This window comes from Trachypithecus francoisi, unplaced genomic scaffold (genome assembly GCF_009764315.1).
Source record: "Trachypithecus francoisi isolate TF-2019V2 unplaced genomic scaffold, Tfra_2.0 Lachesis_group10, whole genome shotgun sequence".
Taxonomy (NCBI): Eukaryota; Metazoa; Chordata; class Mammalia; order Primates; family Cercopithecidae; genus Trachypithecus; species Trachypithecus francoisi.
Window position 1 is genome coordinate 5,599,960 of NW_022681455.1, and position 16,293 is coordinate 5,616,252.

Genomic DNA, 16,293 nt, shown 5'->3' on the forward strand with positions numbered 1-16,293 from the left:
AAGAGCTTCATCCTCCACATATCACATCTAGGTAGTTGTATCTGATGGCATCTGGATTAACTAGGTAAAAATAAAAGCAAATCTTTCTTGAGGACAAGGATCACAGGCTCTAGCACCATGCCATCTAGCACCATGCCAAGGCTTTTGCACGCCTGGCGTCACTACGCCTTCACCACACCCGTGACGTGTGCAGTGTTCCTGGCTGCCTTTCATTTATGAGGCCACGGGTAAGCAGCTCGCCCAGGGAGCCACAGCCTATAAGTGACAGAGAGAGCATCGCCTCAGCAGTCAAAGTTCAGGACCATATTCCTACCAAATTTCTACATTGCTTCCAGCACATTGATTTAATCACTTGTGAGCCTCTTTTTTCTTTTCATAAAAATCCAACTTGAAGTCTTCTGTATGAATTTGCTAGGGCTGCATAATAAACACCACAGACTGACTTAAACAGTAGAAATTTATTTCCTTACAGTCCTGGAGGCTGGAAGTCCAAGATCAAGGTATGGGCAGGTTAATTTCTCCTGAGGCCTCTCTCGTTGGCTGGTAGATGGTGTCTTCTCCCTGTATACTCACGTGATCCCTGCTCTGTATGTGTCTGTGTGCTCCACCTCTCATCAGGACACCAGTCAGATTGGATTAGGCCACCCTAATGACCTCTTATCTCTTGAGAGACCCTATCTGTCTCCCAATACAGCCACATTCAAGGTACTGGCAGTTAGGACTGCAACATAATGAATTTTGGGAGGACCCATAACAGATGCCTCCAGGGATTTTTATGGATAACCATAAATTTCAGTCCATCAGATGTCCAAGATGGCTGATGAAAGCCAGGAGAGCCCTTTCGGAAGAGTGACTTCTGCCTGGGGATGCTGTGCCTTATACTGCAAGATGGTGCTGTCTAGTCCCTCTCTGATCCTATATTCTAATATAGTACTTTAAAACAATGATATACTTGGCTCTGCTAAGTTACAATGAAAAGAGCTACTACAGGTACTGGAGGCTTGCATAGAGAATATACAGGCTATTAGGGGAGACTTAAAACCATCCCGGGCTGGGTGCAGTGGCTCACGCCTGTAATCCCAGCACTTTGGGAGGCCGAGGCGGGCAGATCACCTGAAGTCAGGAGTTTGAGACCATCCTGGCCACCATGGTGAAACTCCATCTCTACTAAAAATACAAAAATTAGCCCGGTGTGGTGGCACATGCCTGTAGTCCCAGCTACTTGGGAGGCTGAGGCAGGAGAATCACTTGAACCCAGGAGGCAGGGGCTGCAGTGAGCCAAGATCGTGTCACTGCATTCCAGCCTGGGTGACAGAGCGAGACTGTCTCAAAAAACAAAAACAAACAACAACAAAAAACCATCCCATTCTTCTCAGAGCAGGCCTCACTGAAAACTGAGGACTCTCAGGAGAGGGTGCCTTGCTAGCATTCCAGGAAGCCTGTTCCCATGCCCCCTGCTCTGGCTCAACCAGTATGGGGTCTGGGCACTTGGTGGGGCCTCCCTCAGTTGAGCCTGCTGCTCCTGACGACTGTTTGTGCCATGTGCAGTTTCCTCGCAAGAGAGAATCTAATGGGTCCATACAGTCACCGCCAGGATGGGGCCTCCAGTGGGCAGAGCGCAAGCCACTCACAGCTCAATGCCTGGCACCCAGCCCTGGTGATGAGGTCCAAGCACAGACTTATACAGGGGCCTTGGAAGTGGCAGGCACTCTAAGGCTGCTCATAACATCACTCATAACTGACTGGCAACTTGTGTAACCTGTCAACTGCAAGATAAAATCTCTGTCTTAAAGACGTTTTAAGTACAGTGACATCGATTGATGTAGTAGAAAGAGACCTGTGTTCTAACCCCAGCTCCTCTCTCATCTGGACAAGTTACTTAGCCTCTCTGAGCCACTGATGTAATAACCCGACCTTAAAAGCAGTATTATAAGTCTAAAATGAGTTGCAGTGCTTAAACGCACATCCACATATTTCAAAGCAAGGTAATAGATTTTTCATTTTGACATGTGTTTCTTCAGCCTTTCGGTGGCCAGCATATTCCCAGTGCCAGTGCCCAGTCACTCTGCCTTTGCATTTCAAGTCCCATCATGGGAGTTACCATTTAACCAGAAGCCATATTGTTCTCAGTGATTATTTGAAATTTGCATATGAAATGTTACCGGGTTTACACCCTGTACTTAAAAGAACTCCTAAAGGTAGGTACTTATCTGGGAATCGTGACAGATATCTTCAGAATACCTTTGAGGATTTTCAACAATGAGAAGTACATTTCTCTTGCTTCAGTAGAGGGGTGTGTTTCTCAGGGGTCCTTTGCATCAATACCTTGTGGGAAGCTCTGGTGCTTGGGAAAGGCCATATTCTGTTGTAAACTGGGGAATCAGACCTACCTTCCTCCCTTCTTCTATCCACATTTGTTCTTTATTTGCAAATGAGTCAGCTAAGAACAGTGCCCAAGCCCTTGAGAAGGTGTTGTATTATACTTACACCACTTCACTGAGGACCAGTGGCTGCTTACCACTGAAGATGGGGTCAGTGCCTCTGGGCTGGGGTTCCTGTTGCTGCCCATCACGTCCTGGGCATCAGCTGGAACCCAGAGGTCTTTGAAGAGTGACCTGCTTTATTCCACTCACTTCAGAGCATTAGTGCCCCAAGTGGGTCCCCTGCTTTCCCTCAGTGGTCTCTTTAGTAAATTCTCAGCTCATCTGGTGGGTTTTGGAATAACGTTTTTTTAACATCAGGATCCATTTTGGGCATATCTGTTCCATTATTGCGCTGAGCTTGTAAAAGTTGTATTCCCAAGATAATGTTTAACTTTTGGGGGAGTGTGTGTCTTTCAAGTCCCCTTTTCCTTTCATCATTTGAGGGAACTTTTGTCAGGTGTGTATGTGTATGTGTGTACCTGAGAAAACATGGATACGCACGCCTGCATGCACACGTGTAGACACATGCTCGCACGTGCCATTGAGTGCCCGTTCTGTGTGAGGTACCGGGTTATGTACTGGTACTGTGGGAGGACCAAGGCTCAGAGCATCTGACTTACAGGTCTAAGGTCTCACGGCCATTAAGCAGTCATGGCAGCATTAAAGGGGATGCAGCAGATCTGAACTGGCTTCATATCATGGCAAACAACCAAGCGAAATCTGCGAGTTGGCTGCTCACACCCCTGGCTTCCCCCGGGTTGGAGCATCTGAATGTTACTCCTTCTAGGTCAATATAATAGACTGGAGGCCTGGGTTGCTCACATAGTTACTGAGGAAGAAAAAGAAACATTTTGTCTGAGAAATGTGAGCCGCCTCTAAATTATCAGGCCCAGAGAGGCATGGGAATGAGGCAGCGGCCACCTCCCACTGCCCCCATGAGTTAATTAGTCATCTCTTGAAGCTGCCTGCTATGTGGCCTCTAGGGCGACTTGTCACAAGTAGCCGTAAATTAACCTAACAATACTGCACACCAGACACCTGACCCGTACCACATAGTCCAACTGCGTATAGCCAACCACTAATCAATGATATTTCTGTAAACCAATGAGAATTCGTGACAAATACCTTTCTGACACCCCACTCCTTGTCCCTTTTCTTGGCTTTTAAATCCTGCTTGTAACAAAGGTCAAATGGAACTCATATCCAAGGTCACTTGGGTCTGACTCTTTTAAGAAGCTCTTCTTATCTTGGCCCTAATAAACTCCCCTCTTATTGATTTTGCCTCAGTTTCTCCCTTTAGGTTGACATGGCTATGCTAATGGCAAAGGTTTCCTAAAAAAGCTCCCCCATGCCCTGCTCCCAGTGCAAGCTGGAGAGGAGGCCAGCTTGTCATCCTGTGGACAAGAGGAGCACTGTGAGAACAGCAAACAGTTGTTCTGCAATATTGTCTTTATTTTCAAAATACCTTTCACTTCCCTGGGTGTGCTTCTTGCTCACTGTGGTATGCCGTTACCGGGCCACTGAGAGGCGAGGGCACCAACTCATCCATTTCACCAGGCATTTCCCGTGAACCTCTCCACTCTCTGCACTGCGCTGTCCGTTTCACATGTCCACAGTTCTTTTGTTGTTGTTGTTGTTTTGTTTTTTTTGAGACATAGTCTTACTCTGTCACCCAGGCTGGAGTGCAGTGGCATGATCTTGGCTCACTGCAACCTCTACCTCCTGGGTTCAAGCGATTCTCCTGCCTCAGCCTCCCACGTAGCTGGGATTACAGGTGCCCACCACCACGCCCAGCTAATTTTTGTATTTTTAGTAGAGACAGGGTTTTGCCATGTTGGCCAGGCTGGTCTCAAACCCCTGACCCTCAGGTGATCTGCCTGCCTTGCCTTCACAAAGTGCTGGATTATAGGCATGAGCCATTGTGCCCAGCCTCACATGTCCACAGTTCTAAGGAAAGCACCTAGGCTGCATTCACTGGATGCCAAAGGCAGGTAAAACTCAGGATTGACGTCAGCCCTTTGAGCTAATATAGAAGATGTTTGCATACCCCAAATGGTTATCAATAAGTTACCATACATACCAAGAGCAGGATATCAAAGATAACCATGTATCAAAGATCTCATACACAGAGGCTTCTGGGCAAACACCTCTAAGATGCTTCTCAAGGCCACTTCTTTAGAAAAGCTTTCATGATGCCCCTGTCGTCCAAGGTCGTTATCCTTGGTGGTCACCGTACCTACATGTAGGTCCATCGGAAAGCTGCTGTTTGACATTTACTGACTTTGTGTCCCTCTCACTAGACTGTTCACTCCTTGAGGGTAGGAAATCTGTTGATGTTATCCTTGGTATTTACTGTAATGATTGCACAATTAGAATGTTCACTGAATGAATAAGATCTCCTTAGCCAAGGACTCACACTGATACTACATGGGTGCATACATACATATATGTATGTGCGTATTTGTGTGTGTCTGCATGTGTGTGTCTATGTGTGTATTGTAACACATGCATATGTGTATGTGTATATGTATATGCATACATAATACATATTTTAAACTCGTGTAGTTTATCATTTTGGGAGGAATAGGTTTATTCCTCTAGAGCACTATAAATGTAGAATGATAGACTTAAGCTTGAGCTACATTGATCCAGGACAATCCATGGGAAGTGCTCTTCTGAGCACTGTAAGTCCCCGATAGGACTTTTTTGTTAAGTTTCTTATCTGTTGTTTAAGTTATCTGATTGCTTGGATTAAGGAGTAATGATACCTATGCCAAGGTAAAAATGTTACTAAAAAAATAAATTGTAATTTTAAAACCTTTTGGAATGTCTTGAGTTATTCTTTCTCCATCTAAAGCAGTCATTGAGACTTGACATCAGAGCATGCCCTGTCTTCCCCCTTGCATATGGAATCTAACCCAGCATCTCAGGAAGAAGAATGGAAGATGATTTTTTTTAAATGTCAAAAAAAAAAAAAACTGAACTTCCTCCTGTGCTTCTCACCTCAGCTTCTGTTGCAGACCTTAGATGCCTGGTTTCCAGTATTCGAAAAGAGAATGATGTATACAGCCGTAAACAACTTAAAAGAAGGACATACTTGAAATGTCTTGTGTGGTGTAGTTGCTCGTTATTTTGAGTTCAGTCCATTCTTAGGGCAGGCACAGAAAGACGGGACCTGTAAGGAAACTCGCTGGATTCATCAAACCTCCACAAACCATTTGATGTCTTCCAGGAGCCCACTGGATCCCGATAGCCCAGCCCCCTGCAGCCTCGATGAAGCGTGTTCATGCTGGCTGTGGTTGGGTCTGGCCTTGCAATGCAGGACATCTGGACATGAACACAGCCTCTTCCCAGAGAGATGAGCTTGAAGAGAACAGCATTATGGGTTCAGAGCATGAGCTTCGGGAAAAAGCTTGATTAGTAATTTATTTTAAAGAAATATTTACTTAAGATTACTTAAAGAAAGAAATAGCTTCATTCTAAAAAAAAAAGTCTCCTGTCTCCCTTAGGATCTATCTTCACACACACAAGTTTTCTTTGAGGAGGAGGGAGCAAATGTACCTGGGGGAGACAAAGAACTGAAATAATAATCCACCTTTGATCAAAACTCCTTATTATAGTGTTCCCTGTGAAAATGATTTCTAATCAATGAGCGCTGCCACAGCACGCTGAGGAGTCACTACCTTGCACATGTTTCACTCTGAGCTGTGATTAGAAACAAGATGTGAGCTCAGAAGGGCAGACGACGGATATAAGGAGGAAAAGCCTCAAATAGGAGCCACAATGTGCAGGCTTTGAGATACTGAATAAGCACGGAGGCCTGCTCCAGGGAGTGATGCCGACATTCATTCATTCACTCGGTAAACATTTCCTCACTGTGTTGGGCGTTGGTGACGGTATTAGCAGTCGTGTTAAGGTGACTTATCACATGTTACCCTTATATACAAAGATAGGGCAGCTGGCTGGCTCTCACCGAAGCATGAGGTACTCTGTACTGGAGTACTCTGTACCGGAGGTGGATTTGGGTTGCTAAGACTACACCTTCTGACCAGACTTCCCAGTGGTTTGGAGCCAATTTCCAAGCATAAACTGGTTGGTCCACAGTCTACCAGCCTGAGCATTCATTGTACCTGGGCTTCATGAGACACCAGGGCCTGGAAAAGGGAAAGAAAGACTTGGAATAATTCTACCTAGAAGAAAAACTCAAGGAGGGGCTGGGGTCACGTGTGTGGCAGGCTTATTGAGAAGGCGAAGGCCACTTGGTCTCTGTAGAGAAACTGGAAGAGGCCTTTGGCCTGACAGTGCTTGCTGGGACATTTACTGTACCCATGAGAAAGAGTTTCCAAACTCTGATGAATGTTGGATGCAGGCGTAATGAACACACTTGCCCACCGAGAAACAGACATGCTCATTGTGAAGGCCCTGGGCCTGTGGGGGTGTCTTCATTTGCTGTTAAGACAGCAGATACTGCCACAGCCCCATCACCACCTAGCCATAGCAGAGCCACCCTGGGCAGGTTCCTTCCCTTCTTGGAGAGGTGCCAATCATGTTTGTTGTTTCTTTTTTCTTTTGTTTTGTTTTTCTTCTTTTTTTAAGACAGGGTCTCACTCTGTTACCCAGGCTGGGTGGTGTAGTCACAGCTCACTGCAGCTCAAGCTCCCTGGGCTCAAGTCATCCTCCCATGTCAGCCTCCCAAGTAGCCGAGACTATAGGTGTGCGCCACCACGCCTGGCTAATTTTTTTTTCTTTGGCGTTTTGTAGTGATGGGGTTTCACCATGTTGCTCAGACTGGTCTTGAACTCCTGAGCTCAAGCAGTCTGCCCACCTTGGCCTCCCAAAGTGCTGGGATTACAAGAGTGAGCCACCGTGCCTGGCCTGTTGTTTCCTTTTAACCCTTGTCTTCAGACAGCTGCAAGAATGCCAGCAGATCTACTCACATGACCTTAAAAACATACTCAGCATCTTTAGTCCACCTTGGCCTCCCAAAGTGCAGGATTACAGGTGTGAGCCACCTCGAAAACATTCTTGTTAGGTGATGTGCCCCAGAGGAAAGCTTGGACATTCTGATGTTTGACAGGTTCTGAACTATCATTGAATGCCTACTTATCTTGCCACGTTCCTAAGTCTCGGCCTGCATTCCTACCCCTAGTAGGAAATGATCCAGTTTTTAAAACTCTTACCCTCTACAAAAGGATTGAGAGAAACTAGAATGAGCGGCAGGCTTATTAGAGCCGTGGTTCTCTGGATATGTTTACAAATGGGAATAGCTGCACACTCAGGATCATTGAAGACTCACCTAAACATAACCTAGAAAAGAGACTGAACAAACTCTCAGAGTCGACTCAGCCCTTATGATTCTGAAGAAGTGATATTCAGGCACAGAATGGTACCTTATTAAAACATCTTTGTGTGAAAGGCCAGCTAGCCAACTTGGATGAGAATATTCTCCCCACCTTCAAGGATGCTTAAGTTTTTCTTGGGTTACTTCTCCTGCAAAGCTTCTACCCATCGGGAAATATTAGCCACCTTGGAAGCAGTAGACAGAATGACAGTCATTCTCCCTCTGGTGTAAAATTAGGCACTGGACAAGAGTGCATTTACCTGCTTGCAGGCAGAATTAAAACAGCCAGAATGTGCTTTAAATGTCTAAGGAAAAACTTGGTCAAGGCTCTGGGCCAGTGCGTCTGTTGTTATTTTAGATTTATTCAATTAGAGTCACAAGCCAAGTAAATTGAGCTGTGTGGTTGATTTGAATATTACCTTGGAAGAGAGTGTAAAGAGATTAACAAACCCTAAGGGATGAGGGACGAGTGCCAAGCTCCTCCTCTGTCCCCACACACAGTCGGGCCAGGTTTCAGGGATTCATTTAGGAATGACGGAAATGCATGCAGAAGAGCAGATGTGCCTTTTGTTCAGGGCCACGTAGCCATTTTCCCGCTTCTCCATCCTCTGAAACTTCCTCTGTGTGCATGAACTGCTGCAGAAATGAAGCTGGTGCATATGGAGGCTGCCAGGTTTAAGAAGGTGGCCTGCCCTGAGAACTGGGGGGGCTTGGGTCCAGTCGAATCCTCCCTTTGTCTTGGCAAATGTATTGTCTGGCACAGCCGGCTGCATTCAGTTGACCTGGTGCTTTGATCGATTGGCATGGTGAACTATTAAAATTAATTGCACAGGCCTCATGTGTTTCCAGAGGCTATAGGATAAATAAGCCATGCATTTCAACAAAGAACCTTTTCAGCGTTACCATTTTTAGTGCCATGTGGCAATTGGTTGTCTCACACTCCCTTCAAAGAGTGAAGCATTTTTACATGGTTTTTACTTAGTTTAACGGAGGTAGGGACTCGAATGATGCCAGGAAGCCATCCTGTTTTTAGGACTGAAGGGGCATTTTTCAGTGTAAGTGGCTGATAAGGATGAGTTTTCTTAGAATAAGAAGCTAGAACTGACATGACAGAGAGAGAGAGCAGCAGGGAGATACAGGGGGAAAATGGTGAGGTTTGCTTGGGGTCACCGTGTGTCCTTAATGAAGACTTTAATATTCTTACTCCCATGGCCTCTCACTGTTTTCTGAGTATATCTAATGTTGCCCTAATATCCAGGCTATAATATTGCAGTGAGAATTAGATTAGAGAAGAATATATGCAGGCTGTAGTGGTTCTGACAAACCAGCTGTGGTATGACCTTCCACAGGTCACTCAGCCTCTGTGAACCTGCTTCCCACCTGTGCAGTGAGGGCCATGGGCCCACACAGTCTCATGGTCTACTCCAGCATTGCCAGTCTGTGGTCTCTGCTGATTTCACGGCCTCAGATTTCACAGCTCCTCTACTCTTTTCAAGAGTAGAGGTTTTTAAAAGAATGCCTAGTAGGGTGTGGATTATAAATCTGTTCAGTATAACTACAGTTGTACTTTGCTGTCCATGGGGGATTGGTTTCAGGACCCCCAGCAGATACCAAAATCCAGGGATGCTCAAGTCCCTGATATAAAATGGCATAGTATTTGCATATAACCTACACATATCCTCCTGTATACTTTAAATCATCTCTGGACTATTTATAAAACCTAATACAATGTAAATTCTATGTAAATGGTTATTATACTGTATTGTTTAGGGAATAATGTCAAGAAAAAAGTCTGTACATGTTTAGTATGGACCAAACCATCCTTTTCTTTTTTCAAATATTTTTGATCCACAGTTGGTTGAATCCATGGATATGGAACCCATGGATATGGAGGACCAAGTATATTTTGTTTTTCCTAGCTCCTTGTAAAGATTTTCATCAAAGAATATCTAGAAAGATGAGATGAACCCCTCCATGTCCCCTTTGCTTATTATCATCTGTGACGACCTCCTAGCTTAAGGCTTAGGAGCAGGAGAATGAAAACAATGGCCCAGATGTACTTCTGGTTTTGTTTGTTTGTTGTGTTCCTCACCAACGGGAAAGGTAGAATTGTGTGCTGTTGCTTACTACTCTTTTGTCAGGGAGGGTCTTCACCTTCATCCCGTCTCAAGTAGTGAGTCTGACTCTAGGCCTACCTGCCTTTTCCTGCCTCCTCCCACCTTCCCACCTCTCTTCCTGGGGGAACCAGTGTCTCCTTCATCTCTGTCCCCCTAGCGTAGTTTGGCACGTACCAGATAATCAAAATATATTTGTTGACTGCATTGGTCCAAAGTTTAGGGCTAAGAAGATGAAAAGGAAGACATGGAACTAAAACTAGAATTTAACATAATCAACCGTGTCCTCAAAGTAAAATGGAAACTAACGTGATCTAGGAAAGGTAGAGCATGTTCACGTTTACCAGGCTGGGCCTGGAAGGCACATTTCCTGCCCAAGTATTGACTAGAGTTATCTAAAAAGTTTTGGCAACTGATTGATCACTTATGATTTCTGTATCAAAATGGAAGATAGATGACTTATTCTGTCAAACTCACCCAAATCACTGCCTTCTTCATTCGGAAGGTAAGAGAAACTTGTCTCTTATGTGTCAAGCACCACATCTTGAAGTCAACAGAGCAAAACAGGTTCAGAATAAAACGTGGTGATGGGGAAAGGACTAACAAAGGCAGGTTAAATGCAAACATGTGCTTTAACTTCCACAGAATCCTCAGTGCATAATACAACACACCCAGTGACCCAAACCACTTTCTAAATCCTTCTCCTTTTTTCATCTCCTGTAATTAGCACGTAACCTAATGGTTAAGAGTAGGGAATCTGGAACCACATTGCCGTGGCTTGAATCACAGCTCTGTATTCACTTATTTTAATTTCTCTGTCCTTCATTGTCCTGATCTGTAGAATGGAGATAATAATATTTTCTACTGCATTCAGGTTATTGTGAGAATAAATAAGTTAGTACACATGAAGCGCCAGGCACACTGCCTTCTGCACTCAATGACAGTTAAGTTTCTCACTGTAAATAAATGTACTTCTGTTTGATTTGTACATAGTCCACAAGACCTAAGATGGTTCCAGAGAATTTCCCTTCGGTGAAGTCACGTACTCCAAACGGGAGTAAATTCCTCAAGTTAAACACAATAGCCTCATGTCCTTTAGCAGCCAGCCAGCCTCCTTTGCCAATTTACCAACATCAGCACCTCTTCAAACTTCAGAAACAGGGCTGGCTTCTTACATGGAGCCCTCAGTCTCTGCTGTCACTTACTGGCAAGAATACGGGTCCCCCCAGATCTCCATGTCGTCTGTGACCGCATCAACTCCCCTTGGTCGGCTTGTTTCTCTCCCTACCTGGGGTGCTACATGTCAGGGTTCTCTGTGTCCTGAGTGGGACCCAAAGGTGGCCTCCCTCTCCCTGCACTCGGGATCCATTCCCTGTAGGGTGAAGGGAGGACACCAGGGTGTTTGGACCCAGGGTCTCTAGGTGAGTGTCCTTCCTGGGTTCCTATTTTATGAGCCTCAGAGCTCCTTCACTTCCTTTCTGATGTTTTCTTTTTTTTTCCCTTTTAATCTCCTTTTTTCTCTCTCTCTTTCCATCTACCCTTCATAGGATTCAAATTCAAAGGCTAGATTTTTGGATTACCCTACTGTCTTTATTTGAAGTATTTAATTCAATTTCACTACTATTTTTATAATAATTTTTAGTTATATAAAAATATTATGTATTAGCATATTTGGTGCCCATCTCCCCTCACTGGCAAACACCTTTTGTGGAAACAAGGATTTTGTCTCCATTGCACATGCTGCATCCCCAGGGCCCAGACAAGGCCTGGCACTTAGTAGGCACTCAGTAAATAGTAGTTGAATGGATAAATACAGTATAAAACAACCTTGTCCTGAATATTTATAATGTCCTTGGGTCAATAGTTAAGGTTGGGATTTAGGAGCTCCTCATTATTCTGTTTTGACAGACTTACTACAAAATGTCTTTTCAAAGTCACCGAAGCACACCATGTGGCAATTTGTTACAGGGTTAATTTTTAAAATTGTAATGGTGCTTGGTAAATCTCCTTGAATTAATGAGTGTTGCAGAATTATGGCTGATGTGAAAAGGTATATAGTTAGCATCTGTTTGTTCTGTGCATATATCTCTCTTCCATGCTGTACATATATTTTAAGGAACATTTCTTTGGGTGCTGTGTTTTTTTCTATTTATGTCTTCACCATAAAAATATAAATAGATCATTTATCTCCGGTATCCTTAAAGTAGCTTGCATCACTTCACTCTTTTAAACTTTTACATAACCAAAGTTTCTGTCCCCAGTACACATTGTTTAGAAGATTTGAGTGGCTGGGGGCAACCCTGGAACCTTGAGGCCAGCTTCTGATGACCCTCGAGGTTTACATGCAGGGCCGGAAGCTGAGGGTGCAGGCTGCTGGGGACTTCATTCCCAGGAACACTGTGAAGGATACCTGTGATGTCTGCCTCACCTGGCACCACACCAGATATCATGCTTAATGCTTAATATACGGTATCTCATTTAAACTGATGGCAACTCAATGAAGTGAATACTGCAGCTATTACCATTTTATAGATGAGGAAACCAAGGCTTAGAGAACTGAGTAACTTGTCCTCAGTCCACACAAGTAGATAAGTGGCAAAGCTGGGATGGAACCCCCCATCCATGTGATTGCAGAGCCTGTACTCTTATGTACTAGGCTGTGTGGGATAGACTGATGGAGACCCGCAGGCCAAGTTCGGCAGATGTGGTCTAGGGTTGCCCATGAGCTGAAAGCTGTAATTGTTGGTGAGTGAGGCCTAAAAGTATCTCTCTCATTGCCTTTTTGATAAAAAAAGACCCCAGACTTTTTCCGAGAAGGGGCTTCTTAGATTTCCTGCAGGTGCTTTGATCATTGGGAAAGGTTCCAGTTGACAGTCGTATTATAGGGCAAGCAAGGGAAAGGGCCCCACTGCTGGACCCATTTTCTTTCCTGTTAGGAACCTTTTCAAACTGAGGTCAGAGGACTGAGCCTGGGTTTTAAAAGAATTCACGGAGCCAAAGTGCAGGGGCATTCAGGAGGGGCACGTGGAATGCGGCGTGGTACCAGCAGTAGGCCGAGAGATGTCACCTGAATCTTCAGGGTCTAATGGTGGTTATCCTGGTACCAATGTCAAAGTGGGACACATTTCTTTTTTTCTTTTTTTGAGACAGAGTCTCGCTCTGTCGCCCAGGCTGGAGGGCAGTGGCGCGATCTCGGCTCACTGCAAGCTCTGCCTCCTGGGTTCACGCCATTCTCATGCCTCAGCCTCCCGAGTAACTGGGACTACAGGCAGCCACCACCACACCTGGCTAATTTTTGTAGTAGAGACAGGGTTCTACTACACCATGTAAGCCAGGAAGGTCTGGATCTCCTGACCTCGTGATCTGCCCGCCTCGGCCTCCCAAAGTGCTGGGATTACAGGCATGAGCCACCGTGCCCGGCCAAAGTGGGACATATTTCCAATAAACAGTTCCTACTGGAAGAGGCCCCATGTTTCCCTGGAGAGGGAATATGCTCCAATGGAAAGGGTTGGACTTTAGGATCAGGCTGACCTGATCCTGAGTTCACTTTCTGATTGTATTTCTTACTAGTTTTGCGAGCTTCCACCAATTATTTACCCTCTCCTGGTACCCCAGCTACTCTCCCAGTAAGATGTAGGGTTAATAGACTTTTGATTAAAGATGGCAGATAGCACATACACTTTAACCTCAGTTGCCTCTCAATACAGTAATAGTAAAGGGTTTGGTTTTTTCCCCCTCAGGTATAAAGTAATTAGAGACTAAGTGAAGGGGAGAGGAGACATTAGCACCTTAATTTTGGAAGCTGAAAAGCAGATGGAGAAGTGGAGTAGTTAGGTTTCAGTAGACCCGAGAAAGCTGAAATCCCAGGTTGGCCGGGGCACAGTCAAGAAGCAATCCAGCTTGAACTTCAAAATCCCCCAGAGATTCAGGAGTCAGTAGTACCAGCTTCCTCTTGAAGTAGGGCTAATACGGGCTGTCGATTGAAAATGTGTTTGAGGAGCAGAACCCTCAGTTTTCTCCCCCTGACGTGTAGCAAAAGGACCACCCTGCCAATTACCAACAAGCCTTCATCTTGGTAGAAGTCTGGAGATTTATTCTCTGGAGAGGATAAAAGCAAGGTGTTTCCACCAAAACGAGAAGTAAGCTAAGACAAGATCCACGAAATAAGAGTTGCAACAAAAAAAGCAAGGCAAGAACCGTCCCAAAGCCTCAGCTGCATGGTCATCATCAGAGGGGGATCTGTTCAGATTGGAGCAGATCTGAAGGCTTCAGCGATGCTGCAAGAGGATCAAGAAACTGCAAACCTAATAACAACCATTGCCTCTTATATTTATTGAGTGTTCATTGTGTGCCAGACACAGTTCTAAGCGTATATGTATTAATGATTAAATCCTGATAGTAGCCCTGTTAGATAGTAATCATTATCCTCCTTTTATCAGTGAGGGAATTGAGGCACTCAGTGCTTAATCATTAGTCCAAAATTGCATAGCTGGTAAGTGGCAACACAGATTTGAACCCAGGCAGTCCACACTAATAACCAGCATACCACGCCTCACCCCCTTGACAACAGGAGAAACCAAGCTGGTGACAAGTTAACACGGCTGGGAAAGCTAGGAGCAACAGAACGTTGCACAGAAAAGAAGTCATCTTAGTGTACTGTGCAGCTCAGTAGTGACCTAAACAGGTAACAGTGTGAAAGGTGATCTGACGGGAGTCTCAGCATGCCCACATCAGGAACATCCGGGAGGGGCACAGGCACGGGCAGGAGGTGTGAGGTGTGAAACAGCTAAGTGCTTCTCTTCGGTGATACAGAGGCAATGCCTAAAACAAATAACAAACCAGAAGTAGCAAGAAAAATAGCTTGTTTAAAGCTCCAGAGAGACCCACCAAAGGAACCAACTAAAAGAGTTGAAAACAGGTTACCTGTAGGCTGTCTGGGCAGACTGGGGCAGGATAGGGGATGGGGGCTGCTGTCTTTCAGGAAAAGTCCTGAGAATTATTTGACCCTTCACATCTGTGCAAGTCAAACTTTGATAAAAATAAAAGCTAAACTTTAGAAGGGCATAAATACCTGGCAGTACTGTTATAAAATAAATCTGTTTTATCTTCCTAGGAACTCGGTAAATGTTAGCGTTCCTCTTTCCTTTTTCTTTCAAAGGACAAGTTCCCGTCCCAGGCAGAAATGAAAGCCCGGCACGGTATGGCCGCTGATGGCTCACCTCTCTCAGAATGGCCCGGCTGCCCTTCAGGCCTTCATTTCTCGCTTGCTAACTTCCAGGGAAGGACAGAAAAGCAGGGGATTCTGTTGACAGAGACCTTTGATGAGCGCTTGTTCCCATCCGTGGCCTTGTTGGGTGCCTGGATTGAGGCCCAGCAAATGGCCAGATGTGGGGCGTAGCTAATGTGGGTAGAGCACCTCCTGCGGCTGTGGGAAGGGACAGTGACAATGTCTGACTGCTCCCGGGGCGCTAGCAAAGGTGCCCTCTTGGCTGCAGGTAATGGGGGAGCTGCCCCAGACAGTCTGTAAGGCAATGATCGCGTCCAGGATCCTAAGAGTTTCCTTTTAGCCACCTCCAACTAGGGCAAGAGGCCAGTATCTTGAAAGGCAGAGTTTGGGGCTTGTGTGTATGCAGGAGAGAGAGACAAAGTGTGTGTATTTATAAAGCATGCCATATGCCATTTGTTCAATGCAATATGCCACTTTATTTTTATCTCTTCTTACTTCAAAGACAGGGAAAGCCTATTAATTAGTAAATCTAATCATACATATATGCATATATATCTACATTAATATCAAGTGTTTATATATTGATAAATTGATTTAAGAATGCTTTTCATTTCTGGCAGAAACTTAGACATTAATGAACCTGAATTCTCTTACTGAAGTATCATCTTATTATTTTATAGCAGTTCTTCCTCCTACAGGGTAATTATGAGCCTGATTTTAACAAAAAAATACACTGATTTACTGTAATCTTCTGCTCAGTAATACAAGTGAGCTTTTCTATGCAAACCCTATCGCTCCAAAAAGAATTGAAGAAAAGGCCGGGCGCGGTGGCTCAAGCCTGTAATCCTAGCACTTTGGGAGGCCGAGACGGGTGGATCATGAGGTCAGGAGATCGAGACCATCCTAGCTAACATGGTGAAACCCCGTCTCAACTAAAAAATACAAAAAACTAGCCGGGAGAGGTGGCGGGCGCCTGTAGTCCCAGCTACCCGGGAGGCTGAGGCAGGAGAATGGCGTAAACCCGGGAGGCGGAGCTTGCAGTGAGCCGAGATCCGGCCACTGCACTCCAGCCTGGGCGACAGAGTGAGACTCCGTCTCAAAAGAAAAAAAAAGGAATTGAAGAAAAAATGTTTTACCAATTCAGACCCACGAGTGTTTATTGTGCACCTACTACATGGAAGGCACTGG

At 45.1% G+C, this 16,293-nt stretch overlaps 1 protein-coding gene across 6 annotated transcripts in view; it reads left to right on the forward strand.

The window, feature by feature from the left end:
- FARS2 (phenylalanyl-tRNA synthetase 2, mitochondrial) overlaps window positions 1–16,293 on the forward strand; it is a 537,773-nt gene that overhangs the window by 405,829 nt on the left and 115,651 nt on the right. The window contains exon 7 of one of the 6 annotated variants that reach the window (XM_033216109.1): window positions 5,656–5,812. The exons of the other annotated variants lie outside the window; for them this stretch is intronic. Within the exon in view, the coding sequence (XP_033072000.1) occupies window positions 5,656–5,785 (130 nt within the window). The 3' untranslated portion in view covers window positions 5,786–5,812. Of the gene's footprint in view, window positions 1–5,655; window positions 5,813–16,293 lie in introns of those variants that run through there. 6 annotated transcript variants of the gene reach the window in all.